The sequence below is a fragment of the Oncorhynchus masou genome, chromosome 24 (genome assembly GCF_036934945.1).
Source record: "Oncorhynchus masou masou isolate Uvic2021 chromosome 24, UVic_Omas_1.1, whole genome shotgun sequence".
NCBI lineage: Eukaryota > Metazoa > Chordata > Actinopteri > Salmoniformes > Salmonidae > Oncorhynchus > Oncorhynchus masou.
Genome location: NC_088235.1, coordinates 81,261,176 through 81,279,521, shown reverse-complemented (window position 1 = coordinate 81,279,521; position 18,346 = coordinate 81,261,176). Strand labels below are relative to the sequence as shown.

Here is an 18,346-nt window from a genome sequence, read left to right as displayed (position 1 = left end):
ACACTGTAAAGTCCATTGAGAATAAGAACACATCCTCCCAGCTGCCCACTGCACTGAGGCTTGGAAACACCTTCACCACCGATAAATCTACGATTATTGAGAATTTCAATAAGCATTTTTCTACAGCTGGCCATGCTTTCCACCTGGCTACCCCTACCCCGGTCACCTCAGGGGTGCACGTCAGCCACGCTCAAGGTCCTAAACGATATCATAACTGCCATCAATAAGAGACAATACTGTGCAGCTGTATTCATCAACCTGGCCAAGGGTTTCGACTCTGTCAATCACCACATTCTTATCGGCAGACTCAACAGCCTTGGTTTCTCAAATGACTGCCTCGCCTGATTCACCAACTACTTCTCTGATAGAGTTTAGTGTGTCAAATCGGGGGGCCTGTTGTCGGGACCTCTGGCAGTCTCTATGGGGGTGCCACAGGTTTCAATTCTCGGGCTGACTCTCTTCTCTGTATACATCAATGATGTCGCTCTTGCTGCTGGTGGTTCTCTGATCAACCTCTATGCAGACGACACAATTCTGTATACTTCTGGCCCTTCTTTGGACACTGTGCTAACTAACCTCCAGATGAGCTTCAATGCCATACAACTCTCCTTCCGTGGCCTCCAACTGCTCTTAAATACAAGTAAAACTAAATACATGCTCTTCAACCGATCACTGCCCTCACCTGCCCGCCCGTCCAGCATCACTACTCTGGACGGTTCTGACTTAGAATATGTGGACAACTACAAATACGTGGGTGTCTGGTTAGACTGTAAACTCTCCTTCCAAACCCACATTAAGCATCTCCAATCCAAAATTAAATCTAGAATCGGCTTCCTATTTCGCAACAAAGCATCCTTCACTAATGCTGCCAACCACCCTCGTAAAACGGACTATCCTACTGATCCTCGACTTCGGCGATGTCATTTACAAAATAGCCTCCAACACTCTACTCAACAAATTGGATGCAGTCTATTACAGTGCCATCTGTTTTGTCACCAAAGCCCCACATACTACCCACCACTGCGACCTGTATGCTCTTGTTGGCTGGCCCTCGCTTCATACTCGTCGCCAAAACCACTGGCTCCAGGTCATCTACAAGTCTTTGCTAGGTAAAGCCTGCCTTATCTCAGTTCACATGTCACCATAGCAGCACCCACCCGCAACACGCGCTCCAGCAGGTATATTTCACTGGTAACCCCCAAAGCCAATTCCACCTTTGGCCGCCTTTCCTTCCGGTTCTCTGCTGCCAATGACTGGAACGAACTGCAAAAACCACTGAAGCTGGAGACTCATCTCACTCACTAACTTCAAGCACCAGCTGTCAGAGCAGCTCACAGATCATTGTACCTGTACATAGCCCATCTGTAAATAGCCCATCCAACTACCTCATCCCCATACTGTATTTATTTTTTTATTTTGCACCTTTGCACCCCAGTATCTCTACTTGCACATTCATCTTCTGCACATCTATCACTCCAGTGTTTATTTGCTATATCGTAATTACCTTGCCACTATGGCCTATTTATTGCCTTACCTACCTTATCTTACCTCATTTGCACACACTGTATATAGACTTTATTTCTACTGTATTATTGACTGTATGTTTGTTTATTCCATGTGTAACTCTGTGATGTTGTATGTGTCAAACTGCTTTGCTTTATCTTGGCCAGGTCGTAGTTGTACATGATAACTTGTTCTCAACTAGCCTACCTGGTTAAACAAAGGTCAAATACATTTTTTTAAAGGGCCTGGGAGATTGAGACCTTTGTGTTTGGGCTTGTAGACTGGCTTATCAGTCTGGATGAAGACGGCTGTGCCCTTGCTGTCCACAGTGACAGTGGTGTAGTTGTGGAAGATATATCCCCCCTCAGTAATGTGTCGATTCCCCCACACCTTCAGATGGGCCTGACCTCTCAGACCAGGAGGGACCTGGAACCAGGAAGGACACATACAGTATATCTTCAGGATGCGGTCCCTAACACAACACCACACCACACAGAGCAGTGGCAAACCAGATGCTAAAGTGCTTAGCTAACACAGTGGACAATACAAGACTATATTTGATAAAGACAGGGGTGGGGGTTAGAGGGAGTGGAGGAGTCAAGTCGTGCATGTTGGATTGATCCATTCCAGCCTTTGGGGGGCTGCAGACCCTTACATGCACATAAACAGATGTTGCATATTATATTGAGGCTGTTACCTTAGTCCAAATGAATGTGCAAAAAGGCAGATGTTCACATAGAAATGATGTTCGTGTTGTTCTGTATGTCGTTTGTGGAATGCTGACAAACTGAATGGGATCTCACTACTGCGCAGCTGGAGCCACAACCATTTCAATGCATTTCAAATACACTCTTGAAACAACAATTGCGTTCTTTATTTATAACTCCACACAAGAAAGACCTGATATGATCAACTGAAGAATGGTAGATAAAAATGCTGTTAAACACAATGACGTTGCTCTCACCTTTAATTTGATTGTACCTTTGTCTGAAATGGAGAAAATGGAATAAAATCAATCAGTAAAAGTACACACAAAACCAAGTAAAACCTTCTCTCAAAATGATTAAGCTCTTGTGATTGAGGTGTGGTTTGATTCAAGGAACATTAACTCGTGCCAACACTAGTCCTTGAGGGGCATATTGTATACCGGTTTCCGTCCTTGTAATTTACAGTAATCAAGAATCTTAGTTATATAATGTTTGGTTATACTGTACTTTAGGCTCAGACAAACGTCCAATAGCATTTGCTGGCCGAGACTACTTAGCACTAATGAACGTAATTTGCGAACCGAGGACGCACCGATTTTACATGTAGAATCGAGTGACAAATGAACGATTGGCAGAAGAACGCTAGATCCACATTCGGTGCGATGTGTGCAAACATTTAGATACATCACAATAACCAGTTATGTGAAATCTCAATTTTACAGTTATCAATGAATTGCCAGAGGAAAGGAAAACCAGTGGAACTGGAGCGATGCACTATGCAAGAAATACAGCTACAGGCTCTTTCAATGAAGTGCTGAAGTCCCATTAGTAGTGCTGTCAAACAAAGCCCACATAGATATACACAAAAGCCTGGTTAGACAAGCCAGGCTTTTCCATAAACCCCCTATCATAAGAAACATCCGTTAAGGGCCCTGTGAGGTCAGGAGTTTACACTCAACCCAACAGGTCAGGGGTCAATCAGCCTCACACTGTCCCCTAAGAGCGTGTGTGTAATCCACTCTCAGTGTGTGTAGGGAATGGTGGTGTGTGTTTCTACGTCAGCATGTGTGTGTGTGTGTGTGGGGGGGGGGGGGGGGGTCCTCACCTAGCACAGTGCCATGGCTGTGTGCCACCGTCTCACCCTTCACAGAGAGCTGGACTTGGACATGCGTCTCCTCCACAGCATTGAAGATGGTAATGCTCAGGGCCTCCTCCACGCCAGCGCGGAAAACTGAGGGAGCAGCAATCAGGTAACCCCTAGTGACCAGAACAAAGAGTGGGCTTGGTCAACAAACAGTGGGTCAGGGCTCGCTGTTTTTTACAGGTTGTGATATATAGATCATTCTCATCCAACTATGCTTCCAGCAGCATCCAATATCAACACACCAGTGGCCCCAACTTCACCCTCCTCCTGCCCTCCAAATATGGCTGTTCCTAAGGCAGTATTGACGCACACACACGCACACATACACACCTCAAGGGATTTGCAAAGTGAGATAAGGTTTAACTCGATGTTAGCAGCGACACAGTACCTGTCAGCCAACAGGGCTCTGCTCTAGTGTTCTCTTTGGGTGGTCTGAAACCACTTCTGATGTAACCTTATAGTCGTTTTTTTTAACATAACGAGCAAGATTCCAGACAGCCATTCTGATATTTAGTCGAAGAAAGACGCCTGTCAGAAGGGTTGGAGGCCAAATTACATCCTCAGATGCACATAAACATTCTAAAAGACTAAGTAAACTTTGACCAATGGTAGGCAAAATACCACCATAAATGAGAGCAAGGGGTTCAACTGGCTTTAGTTTGGAGACATACTTAGGTTTCCATGTTGTACACTATCACACTATTACATTACAATTGCTATGGTGTTATTACATGCTCATTTCACCTTTTCATGAGTGAAACTCAATAAAAATGTGATAACATTATATAAAAAGCTAGTTCTGTTTGTCATTCGGGTGACAGTTTTTCCAGACCTGGGAGCTCCCTTCTTAAACTTTAATCGAGATCACCCAAACTAGAATGAGCATGGAATCCACCAACCCAATTGCATGTCTTAGTGTCCGATCATGTGTTTAGCATTACAGTGCTGGGAGCCAGAGGCTATCTAAGTCCCAGAGTCATGAGAAAATCCCTTGGATAATGGGGGCTTTGAGAATAGCAAGATAATATGAGGAAATTGACTCTCAGGGTTTGATCTGCAGCAAGTTCAATCATCTCTTTGATAGCCCTGCGTCAGGTGCTGAGGACCATGCTCACTTTAGTCACACAGGCAGATGCACTTGAACGTCAAAGTGGTTTCTGCCTGTCTCAGAATTCAGTCTCCAATGCTTGAAGACTGGTGTTATTTTGTTAGGAACGCTGATATTAGTCCTGTAGCATTCTCTATGGTGTGGTGTTGTGGCCTCAGCACAGCTTGTAACCCTTCATAATTAACACAGCCAAATTCTCCACTGTTCAGGATTAGGCTCTGTCATACTGTTGACAGCAGCATGACTGATAGCATCAAAGAGCCCAAAGTCAAACGAGTTTCAGTAGAGCTTTTTGTCAAACACAGGGAGGTGGAGGAAATAGCGGTATGGTACTATAGTGACCAAAAGGTGCGTGTGGAGGAGAGTTTTCCATTCATAGGAAATAGTATGTACACAAATCAAGTAAAGCATCTCATTGGGCTTAAACTGTAAGCTCTTTGTCATGTTCTTCTCCTATCAGAGATAATGGTATATGAATGGTGTATTGTAAAATAAAACATTTACTGTTTTCTTGTTGTAAATGGGCTCTAAAACACTTCTCGAAGCAGAACAGGAGTCCTGATGGACCAAATCTATACAAATGACTTTTTTTTTAGCTGTTTAAATTTCAATAGTGTTGTTTATGCAAATAGGGAGTAGGTGAAAAGTAATGAGAAAAACACAAACTTTTATCAGGGTTGATATTTGCTGCAAAGTATTACAACGAAGGCACAAATAAATAAACAATTGGGGCTCAACCATTCGATTTGCATCATATAACCCAAATGTCGCCTGCTAATGGGACATAGTATAATTTATAAAGCGTTGTAATAACATTTTAGAATTTTAAAAATCCCATACTTCATGTGAAAACGTGTCGACAGCATCATCAATCCAACCGCAACTAGGGCGCTGAACGTGTCAAGTGAGTTCGATACATTGTTTCACGTTCATAGCATAATGAACAAACCCTCTTTATAAATCCATGTCATTCGATTTTACCAAACAATCCTGATTTCATTCCGCAAATGCAAAATTTAGCTTGTACTGAAAATTAAGGGGAAAAACAATACAAATACAAAACAATGCGATGTGTACAAGTAAACATGTTTGCAATAAATGAAGTAGTGATTGATCTGTTAAACTAGGAATGAGCAGGGTTGAGGCGGTGTGGTTTTGCGTATTGCAGTAAAAATGGCAACATGCTCATTTACAATAGAATTAGGTCAACCACTTACTGTCTTTCCTGTGCATAACTTCTGACAATGCAGATGAATAAAGTCCACGAGATACACGCTGTCCAGCAGGACCTCCACATTCTCAATATTACCCCAGTTTGCTGTGACGAGAGTTCTAAAGTCGCTCAGAGTTATAAAGTTCAGACTTCAGACACTCAACGCTTCAAATGTACAGTAGCTTCGACCATCCTCTCATTCTTACGTAGCCTATTCATTGAGGCACTAATGTGTGAGCGCCAACTTCTGTCTCGAATCGGCAAGCAAGGATCATGTTATCAGCATCCCACTTTGAGAAATCCCGTTTCGGGGCAACTGGCTTTTTCCGTCAGAGCTCAAGGCACATAGACAGTCCTCTTTTTGCGTGCCTGATTCACCCGCCTCGTTCCCGTTTCCGACCCGTTTCGTTCTCTCATATAACAGCATTACAGATGATTAGTGTCCTCCCATCCCCTGAAATGTAGCACGATAGAAAATAGATCATGTTTATACATTTATTTCCAGAGCCTTGGTGTTGTCCCTTTCTTCTCCAACTGTGCCTCCTCGCCTCCTTGACGTTTCAAAGCTTTTGTCACGGCTGGTTCGAGTCAGAACAGCTCCTATAGCCTAGCTCTGGGGTTCCCAAGCTTTTTCACTCCGGGGCCCCTCTTCCAGAATTCTCCCCGCGCGCGCACGCGCCACGTCTATTTCTATGGGCACAGCACTATTCATGACACAAACTGCTTGTTGGTGGAAATAATTTAAAGCTTAATTCCTGCAATTATACACAATTTGTCATGGCTGAAAAAGAAAATGTTGCAGTTTTAAAGCTACATTTCTTGCAATTTTATACATTGTGTCATGTCTAATGTGTATTCATGTGATATGACTAAATAATTACAATATCTATGGGCAAACAAAAAAAACGTTAGCTGACATGCACCAGTTGATCTGGACATTTGACAATGGCCCTGGCCTGAACAAAAATAAAATACAGCTAAGCCCCTGCTTCCAATCTGTAAATAGCACACCCGACAACCTCATCCCCATATTATTACTTACCCTTTTGCACCCCGGTATCTCTACTTGCACATCATCATCTGCACATCTATCACTCCAGTATTAATGCTAAATTGTAATTATTTTCACCTCTAGGGCCTATTTATTGCCTACCTCCCTACTCTTCTACATTTGCACACACTGTACATAGATATTCATTTTATGCTATTGACTGTACGTTTGTGTAACTCTGTGTTGTTTTTGTCACACTGCTTTGCTTCATCTTGGCCAGCTCACAGTTGTAAATGGTTCTCAACTGGCCTACCTGGTTAAATAAAAATGAAATAAATGTAACAGTCTGGAGTAAAATCTCTTTGCAGTTGGCATTACATTTTTTACTAATCAGTGTTGTGTCTACTTAGCAGTCTAATTAATCCAGGCATGATCTTTGATCAACCTGACATAGATCACTTCTAAGTATGAATATGATTAGTTGCATGCAATATTGATGAGAACCCTCTTAACTTGGGTATGTGAACTAATGTTAGTAATATCAGGGTAGTACAAATTAATATGCGTTTCAATGCTTGCAGTGCTCACTCTCCAGATAAACCTTTAGCCCCCTCAAGTGGCAAATTGTGAGCACTGATAAGTGTAATACAGTCTGGACATTCATTGCCATTGAATGAATTGAATGAGCATCCTTTTCCATAGCCTTCCCTTGCTTCATACAATTCACAAGGATTCATTAGAAAGACAGCAATTATATTTACCCATTGGTTATAGGACAACAGCCTGTTACAACCGCTCTAGCCTCACATGACCATCCTTCCAAATGTTGTTTCATTGACTCATGTGAGAAGCCTGAACTTCTAGACTACACCCACTCATACTCAACCACTGCAGCACTCACAAAATGTCAATAGCACTGGCAGAGAAGTAAAAATGCATGAAAGAAAACAGACTAAACTCTTCAAAAAATACTTGCTTTATTTTAAAACCATAGGCAGCAGAAGACAAAAACAATTATAGAAACAATTATAGATACAGTATATAAAACATATGGCATACATTTCTTGTGTGATCGCTGATCTATCATAATCAAATGTTTGATTTGTCCAAAAGAGCAACTTTATAATCACAACATTTTTATGTGTAAATGTAACAGGTGTCGATGTTAAGGGAACATTCACAATTCACATTAAAACAAGTTTATTTAGAAAACTTTAAAATCTATAAAATCAAGTGCATCGCAGTCTTCTTGGAGCAGGCAGGCCGCAGTTTATCCAATGTCCATGTCTGGTCATATCAAGTGCAGCCATGAATGATGCTACCAACAGTGAGATCCCTTTGCTTCCTGTCCACCAGATCATGAAAGTGTGCACACTGTAGCTTCCCAGCCTCTGGCTCAGTGAAGGAGGTCTTGGAGAAGACCACAGAGTCCCCATGGACTTCCACCCCATGGGCCTGGCACAGCTGGTTGGTGAGGGGGACATCCAGGGCCAGGATGTGGGCCAGCTTGTGGAGGGGGAAGCGGCAGTTCTTGCTGCTGTGTCCGTGGCTGTAGATCAGCAGCAGGTCTCTGCGACAGGTCTCTAGGTGCCGGTGCAGGGCACAGCTCTGTAGGAAGTCCAGACTGTGGGCCAATCGGAGGAGTCGTACAGGGTTGCGTTCCATGAAGGCCCGGCTCACTGACAGGGCCAGATGCATGACAGGGGAGGAGCGTATCCGCTCTGGCAGCTCCATGGTGTGCTGTGTGGCACGGCTTGAACCTGGATATATTATACAGGAAATATGAGACTGTTAAGAGAGAAGACAGTGCACAGTAGATCACCGTGAAGATCAACATGTAGAATCGTCGAGAAATTAATATAAAATGACTGATGATGTTCTGTGGTCAGAGGCGATAAGACGACCACTTGCTGCTTTTCAGTACACTCGGCTGTCAGTTTCTCTGGCTTTTCCTCTAAGTGAAATTACAAGCTTGTAATTTGCAGTAACACCATCATTAATTAATCATATGCAGCTCTTTTACACAATATTGGTCCTTTCCTTCATCTCATATGTACCATTGGTGAACCCAAACCTGTCCTCATAGAGGCTGTGATTCAATTATCTTTAAGAGTCATGCCCTGTATGCCAGCTATCTGTATGAAGACAGCAATTTTACCATCCATTTATTGTGTTTTTTACTCCCAAACTCACAGTGGATGTCTCAGTAAGTGAGAGTAAAATAAATAACAAGCTAGAACCTTCTCAGATTGTCTTGCATTTATGTGAACACAATGTTGGCTACAATCCAGGGCCCAGAACTTACGAGCATTTAACCATGCATCTTTCTTACAATGGGCCAAGATGCAACATGTGTTTCCCAAAACACCACACACAGAGAACAATTTCTAAGTACGTTGTTGGAGCATGTGTTGATACTGATAGGATCGAAAGGGTGTGTTGCTCTCAGATCAGCTTTCTCCATTCAAATCTTTCCTTAACATTTAAATTATTTCACAAAACTGATGACAGATCAGCTCCTATAAAGATATTACCACCTATGGCTGCAAATATTGAGGTGGCTTATCACCAATTTGGCCCATCATTGCACCAATGTTAAGCTACACATGAAACATGTTGACAAATTACAGACAGTAGCAAAATAGAAATGATAAAACATTAAATGTATTTAAATATGATTGAAATGGGCCAATAGCTTACTGTTCATATTTTAATGCAGTTCTCGTTTTTTATTTGAAGCATCTTTTTACACATTGCTTGTTTGTATCAACTGCAAAAACAATGTCAACTTTGTGTTTGTAGTCAACTTTGTTCTGATGTTCTCGGCATCACAGAGACAAATATGACGTGTGAGTCTATGTTTAGCGAAGAACTGTGTATAAAGTGAGGTGCGAGGGCAAAACAAAGCATCTAACGACACATTTAGCTGTTCGATGAGTGGTCTGTGGCAGGCGTTAGATTATAAGCGTTTAAGTGCAACGTTAATAACGATGGTTTGGGGGAAACAGCTCAGGAATTTACAGACGCTCCTACGAAGGTTCTGGCGACGAACTTAGCTTAAAGATGCATTTGAGAGACTGGGCCCAGGACTACTCACCCAGGTTGTAGAGGAGACCGAGAGCCTGGAACTCCTCCTGGTTGGGGTGCTTTCCACTGGTGTAGCATTCCAGCAGCCAGCTGAGGCTCTCCTGCAGGTGGGTGTCATTGATGCGGGGGTCGTAGAGGCGCAGGGGCTCCCCACACAGCCGGTAGGAGGCGTAGATCAGGAAGCGGACTGTCCTCTCCAGCACGGCCACACAGTCAGCACCAGACACCCTCTGGATGATCATATCCTGTCTCACACTGCGCAGCCGGTCAAAGACAAAATCATACACCTAGAAATGCACAGCACAAGAAGAAATGTGTTAATGAAATGTTGCATAAAATAATATGACAAGATAACAGAAGGAATCTAGTGGAGATGACGAGCCTCGGTCCATGGACGTAGTGTGGGGGAGTCAGCGATGTTGTCGACGAGGTAGAACACCGTCTTGAGTAGCACAGCTGGTGGTCGCAGGTCACTAGGTCGAGTGGAGTCCTTCCCTGCTGCAGGTCTAGCATACTCCTTTATCACTCCTGAGGGGTCAGCCCTGGGCCAGCGTTCCCGCTCAGTACCCGACAACACCTCAAATCGGTGCAGTAAGTTCTGGGCCTCCCTGTCCTGCAGCTCGCGGATAGGACACATAGACAGGCAGACACCCCTGGGGATGGACTCCTGCGTCCTCTCCTCTTGCACTTCTCGCCATACCCCCTGGTTGTGGTGTTGCCTCCAATCCCTTTCCACGGGCTGTCCTCTCCTTCTGGAGTGGGAACTATTGAAGAAACATTTTTGATCAAGCCTCAAAATACTATCACTGAGAAAGAATAGTGGCAAGTGCATAACATTAAATAAGTATAATGGACGCAGCAGCGGTCCTTGCAAAAGCATGTTCATACCGGGAATGGCAATATTTCATCCTTCTAGCAGTTTTACATGCAAGGCTGCCATTCAAAAGAACTAGCACGAAGAAAATGCCAGTCGACTAAGCACTCCCTGAATGTATAGCTAACGTTAGCTAGCTAGGCTGTGTGCTTGCTTGCCAGTGTTAGCTTACTGTACCGCGACTTGATTCTACATAATACTGTGCAAGATTATTTTCTTATCGATTTTCTACGATGCTACAGATCATTTACAAATGCATCTTAAAAACGTGGATAAACACTTATATTTAGATCAAACCAAACAAAAACTCACACACGACAGGACGCTCTCTTGTTGTTCATTGGTCAACTATGACGGCAACTACGTCACTTGCCAGAATGAGCCAATCAGCAACAACCAATTCCACGTTTATCGTGATGGCTCCTACGTCACATCCGGCGAACGGAACTTTAGCAATAACTTGTCAAATGTATCAATTCAGTAACGGTGCTCCAATGTATCCTTGCAGCAATATCATACGGATACAAATGTTTACAATTGAAACACTTCCGAGGTGACGGAAATGTCTTAAAATATCAAGTAATTTGAAAAGCACGTAAAATACATTACATATTGAGGTATACCATTTATTATAAAGTTTTACAAAACATTTCCCATGTTCAGTAATTAAACTATGTTAACAAAAACTATAGACTGTACATGCTATACAAGGTTCTCCAATGCTGCTTCACTGTTTGGGGCCATTTTTGGTCAAGCCAAGCTCCTCCAAGAACTGCTGAATCTGAACGGTCTGGTGACTGACCAGCGATGACAGCTCCACCAACTCTGAAAGACCCCTGTGAAGAAGGAAATCCTGTGGTCACCAAAACAAAAAAAACCTGTTGTCTTTGGAAAACGTTACAGTGTCTTGAAGTGACACCATAATGTTAGTGTGTTGACCTGTGTAAACAGTTAGCTTATGCGTGCATACACATACAGTAAATCAGTCAAAGGGCAAGACTCACTAATAACAAGTTAAAAATTCATAATTGCTTCAAAACACGTCTTAGGTCTCTAATCTATAGTCTTGCCCTGAGAGCTGATGTTCTGTGCAGCAGATTTCATCCCTCTCAGGCAGAATTCTCATGGTCATGCTGAGCTCCCTGTGTGCACTGCAGTAACACTTCCTCACTCAACTTCAGGCTAGCAGTGACTTTATCTGCATGGGTAGGACACATTCAAACACATTCATAGGAAATCATATCCTATGCGTAAGCAATAAATAAATGTTTAACTCTGATGTAGGTTTTTCACTTCACACCAGTAAATAAATAATTGAATAACACCAACCCAGAAACATAATTCTGTCCCCCTCAATGAAGAAGTTCTTCACTGGCAGCTCATGACGTGGGTGTCAACTGCGGTGGCAAAAGGCTTGTAATTCCTCTGTGAACTGCTTGACAGCATCAGCCACAGGAGTTAGCGCTGTGATCTGAAAATATAACGTTGTTTGATTGTTTAACATGTTACAAGCAATTTATCTTTTATGATTCAAATCAATAACCATCCCACAATAATAACACATGCAAAACAAAAAGGATAACAACATTTTCAGCTTCACAACTTGTTTACATAAATCAAAGATTGTTAAGGATGTATTGAGAGAAATGACCTCTGACCTGTAAATCGAGCTGGTCATCGAGCTGCTTGTTCTTCTCATGGTCTTCCTTCTGTAGCTGCTCCTCTTCCTCCATCACTGATAAAATACACCCCTCCACCCCTACCTCAAATGTCTGGCTATTATTCGCCATCTGAAATCAAACAGAACAGAGTATAAGAAAAAGGTTCATCCTAATGGGTGGAATACCAATAGAACATGTTGTCCAATTTAGAAAAACACTAAATACAACAGTTAGTAGTTACCTTTGCTGTGAGGTAGGCCAACAACAATATCTGCATCTCTTGGGAGTCTCTTTTCATGTTCATTGTTCCTTTCAGGTTCTACTGCTGCTTTTGGTAAGACTGTCTTGTCTGTAGTATAGGTGAGACGTGGCATGTTAACTTATTGTTGGTTTGTTATTATCATGATCTGAATAAAAGGACAGTTTACCTTTAAAATGGCAGATACATCAATGTCTGGGCGAAGACAGTGACCATTAAGATTGTGGATTGCAGAATACTTGTTCCAAATTGTGAAGACTCAAGGACACTGGACATCAATGCTGGAGGATAAAAAGTGAAAAAGTGTTGCAAGTAAGCATATGATCTCAGACTTGGGCTCTCGACACTTAACCATCTCCACATGGCCAAAGACACTGGGAAAATAAACAGGTTGCCCATGGTAGATCACAGCCAAACATCTCACTGATCACTGAAAGCACTCAAGAGTAGGATTGCAAAATGACTGAGAACCATTTGCGAAAGAGCCCACCTGTGGATAATCCCCACCTGGTTAAGGTGGGGCAGGCCTTGGTGGCACGAAGGTGGACTCATTGGTGAGGGAATTGTTCTGTGGAAAAGTACATGGGTGCAATGAATTAAAATTGTGAGAACTCTAACTACTAATAAAAAATTTAAAAAAAGAAGAGATCAGCAAATGACATGAACTCATAACACTACCCTGGCGAGAGGTGCCTTTTCAACAGTTCCACTGGTGTTGTTCTCGCTGTTTTCACTCACAGCTTTGGAACTGAAAATAACATAAAAGTTTAAACATGTAGCCTAAGGGTAAATGCAGCTAATAAAAGATGGTGAGATCCACAAGATAGTGACAGCACATAAGTTAACCTCACATTTTCTTGTAACGTGTCCACAATAACACTGCTAGTTAGCAGCTGATCGCACCATCACAGTTAAATTACATCAATTAGATTCATATTTTGTAAACATACAATTATATTAGCATTATACATGGATGAAGTCTCCAAGCGTAGGTTTCTGACTTTTAGGAACAGTTGGCGGTTCTTGACGCCATTTTTCTTTCAAGTGAACAGCGTGTACAATAACTTCCATGTCTGGCTTGAAACAAATCCTGTGAAGATGATAGTGATACATTCTTAGCCTGTGTTACAAACCCTGTTTTGCAAATGCAATATTGTTTCTTGATATTCAAAATGTAAAATTTACTTATGAACTCGTTTAGGTTTATCTAAAATAAATATAGACCACTATTAACATTCATTGTATGTAAAATGTTGTAGCCATAGCTATTACATTATTAGAGGAGTTAAGTAATGTCATTAATGGCAAAGTTATATTAATTTGAGAATTTACATCAAAAGTAGATTTTTTTTGTATTTTAGCTAATCGTGAGCCTTTTCTCTCTAAGAGCCGGCTCTTGTAGGTGAACGTTGGGAGCCGGCTCGCATATCAGAAGAGCCAAATCTATTTATAAAAATATACAAAAATTAATATATTAATAATCAAAATATTTAAATGAATAGAATTAACTAATTCAAAGAACAACAAAAAAATAAAAAAATAATATCGGCCTAAATGCTCAAACGCACACACATTCGTTCTGACTGTCTACTCAGACTAACAGCCTCACCTGTTGATCCTGTCAATCAGACAAGCAGTGTCAACCAATGAACCAAAGATGTGTGAGGGAGGGCCAAGCCAACTCACTCACAGTTGCACACTTAGCAGCAAGGAGAGAGAGGAAGGACAGCTGTGAAAACAACAGCTGGAAAATGAGTCGGAAGCACCGTAGCATTTGGATGCATTTTAATAATGTAGACAATGTTAGAGCACAGTGTAGAATTTGCCAAAAGAAAATCTCATATAAAGCCGGTTCTACGCACAACCTACACCGGCATATGCTAACTGTGCACCCAACTGTGAAGCTAGCTGTATCGGAGTTTTGAGAAACTAGTGGGCCTGCTTGTGATAGTGGTGGAGCCAGCACCTCCACACTGGAGATGTATCCACTCAGTCAATTAGGCATACTCCGCGACCCACAGCAACGCAGTCTTCTATGGACCAGTTTATGCCAAAGTCTATGTCTGTGGCAAAACAAGGCCAAACTGATATTGGATTGGTTAAAATGATTGCCACCGATTTCCAGCCATTTTTGATCGTGAAGAACAGAGGTTTCAGAAATTATACCAATAGTCTAAATCCAGTGTACACAATTCCAAGCAGGAAAACCCTTTCAAAATCACGTATTCTACAACTGTACGAGAGCACACAGGCTTCGTGCGGGAAAGAGTCCAAAAAGCTACTGCAGTTTGCCTTACAACTGACTGCTGGACATCAAGGGTAACCACTTCGTACATGTCGGTTACATGTCACTTCATTTAAGACTTTTCAATGTCTAGCTGTATTCTTGACTGCTTTGAGTTCAGCGACACACACCTCAGAGAACTTGGCAGAGGAACTGTTGAGAGTGGCCAGAGAATGGCAAGTAGATGGAAAAGTAGTCTGTTGTGTTAGCGACAATGCAGTTAACATAACCAAAGCCATGAAAATATAAAAATGGACCCATCATCCATGTCTTTCCCACACAATCAACCTGATTGTAAGAGATGCTCGGAAGGTGATGAAGCTGTGGACAAAGTGAAAGCAGCTGTGGAATACTTCCACAGGAGCAAAGTAGGTGCTGAAAAACTAAAGTCTACACAATGCCAGATGGGGATGCCTGAGCTGAGGCCTAAACAAGACTGCACTACAAGGTGGAATTCAACATTTTATATGTTGAAGTGGCTTCTTGAGTCAAAGGATGCATTCATCTCTACTGTCATCTCTATTGTCAATGCACCTGTTGATGCTCTGACCCAGGAAGAATGGGAGGTGGTGGAGGAGGTGTGCAGAGTCCTGGAACCCTTTGAGCAGGTCACAGTGGAGATCAGTGGAGAGAGGTACAGTAAGCAGTTATTACTACATCATTATTTAATCCAGTATTATATATGTATATGAGCAGTAGATGAGAATGTAGTATCAGTAGACAAAACATGAACCTGAACTAATAAGTTACTGTTCTCTCTTTTCAGCTCGGTGACAGCCTCAAAAATGATACTCCTGTGTAAGGGTCTGCAGCGAATCACAGCCAGCCACCAGAGAGAAGCAAATGTAACCACAGTACATGTGACAGAGTTGATGGACACCTTATGTTCATCAATGGACAGAAAGTTCCACAGAATGGAATATAATCACGTGCTGTCAGAAACTGTTGCACTTGACCCCAGGTTTAAGAAGTTAGCCTTCAGTGATGCCAGATCGATTGATGAGGCTCTTCAAAGAATAACATCTGCAGCAGGAAAGGACAGCCCCAGCAGTCAGCTGGCTCATTCAACAGGGCAAAAGGAAGAAGAGTGATCAGATGGAGCAGAAGCACCAGCAGTAGTGCCACAAACATCTGCTGTTTGGATGCTGTTTGACGAGAGAGCAACTGGGGATGCAGCACGAAGGAATCCCTCAGCAGATGCCATAATGGAGGTCAGATCCTATTTGGAGGAGCCACTCCTCCAAAGATCTGCAGATCCTCTGAAGTGGTGGAAGAACAAGGCCTCTGTCTACCCACAGTTTACTAAAGTCAAGACAGGGAGACTACATAGTGGCCACATCCGTTCACTCTGAGAGGGTCTTCTCGAAAAAGGGACAAATAATTACTGAGAGAAGAAACTGCATCAACCCCTCGAAAGTGAGGCAGCTTGCATTTCTGAATGGAAATCTCTCATAAAAGCAAAATTTGATCAGCATTGCTGTGTGCCGCTGGTTATAACATAGCAATAAAGAAGAGAGAGAAAATAGGGACCATGTTTTAAGTGGGATGCTGCAGTTTTGCACATTGTTATTTATTTTTCTTTGATATGGTACAATATTATATTATGCTGTTCAAATTGTATGCATTTTGAATGGTTAGATTTATATGCACTTTGTTTATGTACATTCAAAAGTTGTACTTTAAATGCAAATGTTTAATAGCATTATTTTTCATTACAAAAAAATGCATTGTAAATACATTGTAGATAAGGTAGAGTATGATTTCATTTATTCATTTGTTTAGATTTGTTTTAACACCAATCATTCTCGCAAACTGTTTGACTTGGAAAAAATACAAAACATATTTTTTTAAAGAGCCGGTTGGGAGCCAAAAGAGCCGGCTCTTTTTGGTGAGCTGAGCCGAACGACCCGGCTCACTGAAAAAATCCAGAATGCCCATCACTATGTTAACTTTGAATATGTCAAATAACACTATTTGACGCACGCATCAAATAAGCTTGTTGACGAATCAGGACTTGATTATGACTGCACGTCACGTAATAATTGAACACGTTCATACATTTTTTACGTAGTTATTAAACATTGATTACACTATCACTCGTATTTCATGTCACAACGATTCATGATCATGCCGCTGCCCCACGAGCGCAGACACACTTTCTCTTGCTCTGGACAGTGCTGGTCATAAAAAAACTAGCTAGCTGATTGTATTTTTTATTTAACCTTTGGATAAGAGCGTCTGCTAAATGACTTAAATGTAAATGTAAATTTAACTTGGCAAGTCATAGATGCATGATGGATGGATGCAAACAATGTCGCCCATCTGTTTCAGTAACTATAGTTAGCTAGCTAACTATCTAGCTAGGTGTCATGATCTAAAATAACCCTAATTTATAAGACAGTTCTTTTTTGATTAATGGTCGGACCCAACTATATGAAGCAAGCCACAATAAGGATTAGCCGCAATAGTGGAACTTGCGGTTCACCTTCAAAAGAAAGTCCATTGTTGAAAGTGATGTAAATTAAAACAAATGGTAGAATCGTGCCATAATGGAATAGATCATGCTAAACATGTTTGGAATGTTATATAAATGTAACAAAATACAATAATTGGTTAATTTGACAAAATATGTTAATCACAATGGATCTATTAGACTATATAATTGCATTGGGGGCATACTTATATCACTGTACAGCCTTACCTATGGAGAGTGGATCAATGACATGGGGTACCAGTCCGCTCAGTGACACCCAGAGAACATTAGGGTCGTAACTCTTATTGCTGGACTCTGAAACCACTGTGAATTGAGCAACATTTATTGTACCAGTTAACCTACGATGTGAATTGAACACTATTCCAGAGGAAAAACAATACGATGTTTGAAATGCAAATTCTACTATTGTGGCTAATCCTTATTGTGGTTAGCTTCACAACACATAACCGGATCTGGTCAAGCCATACTAGCCGGATGAAGATAGCTGGCTGTTTTTAACGTTTGTTTTGGGCAACAGGGTTAAGTATCTGGCTAGCTAGTTATTTCAATAGGAGAACAACAAGTGGCTACCAGGCTAATACTTACTCACATGGATTCCTAAACCATTGCTAAGAATATTGAAAATGACTGCAGTTTCTACTGCATTGTTTTCAGACTGGTTGCATTGGTGCTAGCTAGGAACAACCCTAAAGCTAGCTCGCTACCACTTGACCGTAATGGTGGTGGTTGGCTTGACGTGCAAATTCAGTACACACGACGTGTATAGTTTTTGACATGCAAACGGGTCTTATATTGTAATATAATTATAAGTACAGTTTATGCAGGTTTTATAGAAATGTTCTGTATAAATAGCCTCTAAAATATATGTAAACAGACAATAAATGTCTCAATTTAGTGTTCTTGGAAAGTTGTGAGTGCTATTATATGATACAATATCAGTACTTGTGTGTCAGGATTTGGCCAGGGTTGTTCCGGGTTTTGGTCAGTAGATGTCCCCATTGTGCTTTTTGTCCCTATGTTT

At 41.7% G+C, this 18,346-nt stretch overlaps 2 protein-coding genes and 1 pseudogene across 4 annotated transcripts in view; all 3 read right to left on the bottom strand.

The window, feature by feature from the left end:
• LOC135512797 (C3 and PZP-like alpha-2-macroglobulin domain-containing protein 8) overlaps positions 1–6,316 on the bottom strand; it is a 53,368-nt gene extending 47,052 nt beyond the window's left edge. For both annotated transcript variants that reach the window (XM_064935184.1, XM_064935185.1), the window contains exons 1-4: positions 5,680–6,316; positions 3,316–3,467; positions 2,468–2,490; positions 1,764–1,929 (exon numbers count right to left, since the gene is read on the bottom strand). In XM_064935184.1, coding sequence (XP_064791256.1) covers positions 1,764–1,929; positions 2,468–2,490; positions 3,316–3,467; positions 5,680–5,759 — 421 coding nt within the window. In that variant the 5' untranslated portion in view covers positions 5,760–6,316. The remainder of the gene's footprint in view (positions 1–1,763; positions 1,930–2,467; positions 2,491–3,315; positions 3,468–5,679) is intronic.
• Positions 6,317–7,634: 1,318 nt separating this feature from the next.
• On the bottom strand, positions 7,635–10,985 carry sac3d1 (SAC3 domain containing 1). Of its 2 annotated transcripts, none has more exons than XM_064935182.1 (4): positions 10,940–10,985; positions 10,136–10,517; positions 9,764–10,040; positions 7,635–8,426 (listed from the first exon to the last, which is right to left on the bottom strand). In XM_064935182.1, the coding sequence occupies exons 1-4, from the start codon at positions 10,966–10,968 to the stop codon at positions 7,963–7,965; spliced, it is 1,152 nt and encodes a 383-aa protein (XP_064791254.1). In that variant the 5' UTR covers positions 10,969–10,985; the 3' UTR covers positions 7,635–7,962. The 2 variants fall into 2 exon arrangements, with proteins under 2 accessions (XP_064791254.1, XP_064791255.1); XM_064935183.1 differs by lacking the exon at positions 10,940–10,985 and adding an exon at positions 10,642–10,933.
• Positions 10,986–11,354: 369 nt separating this feature from the next.
• On the bottom strand, positions 11,355–12,823 carry LOC135511459 (uncharacterized; annotated as a pseudogene).
• Between the last annotated feature and the right edge of the window lie 5,523 nt (positions 12,824–18,346).

What these genes read in the sequence shown, in the direction of transcription:
- sac3d1 (XM_064935182.1), bottom strand. Translation starts at nt 10,968, where the DNA reads ATGAACAACAAGAGAGCGTCCTGTCGTGT. An exon ending in AAGAGAGCGTCCTGTCGTGT is followed by an intron (nt 10,518 to 10,939) that starts GTGAGTTTTTGT and finishes TTTCTTCAATAG; the next exon opens with TTCCCACTCCAGAAGGAGAG. An exon ending in CACTACGTCCATGGACCGAG is followed by an intron (nt 10,041 to 10,135) that starts GCTCGTCATCTC and finishes GTGCATTTCTAG; the next exon opens with GTGTATGATTTTGTCTTTGA.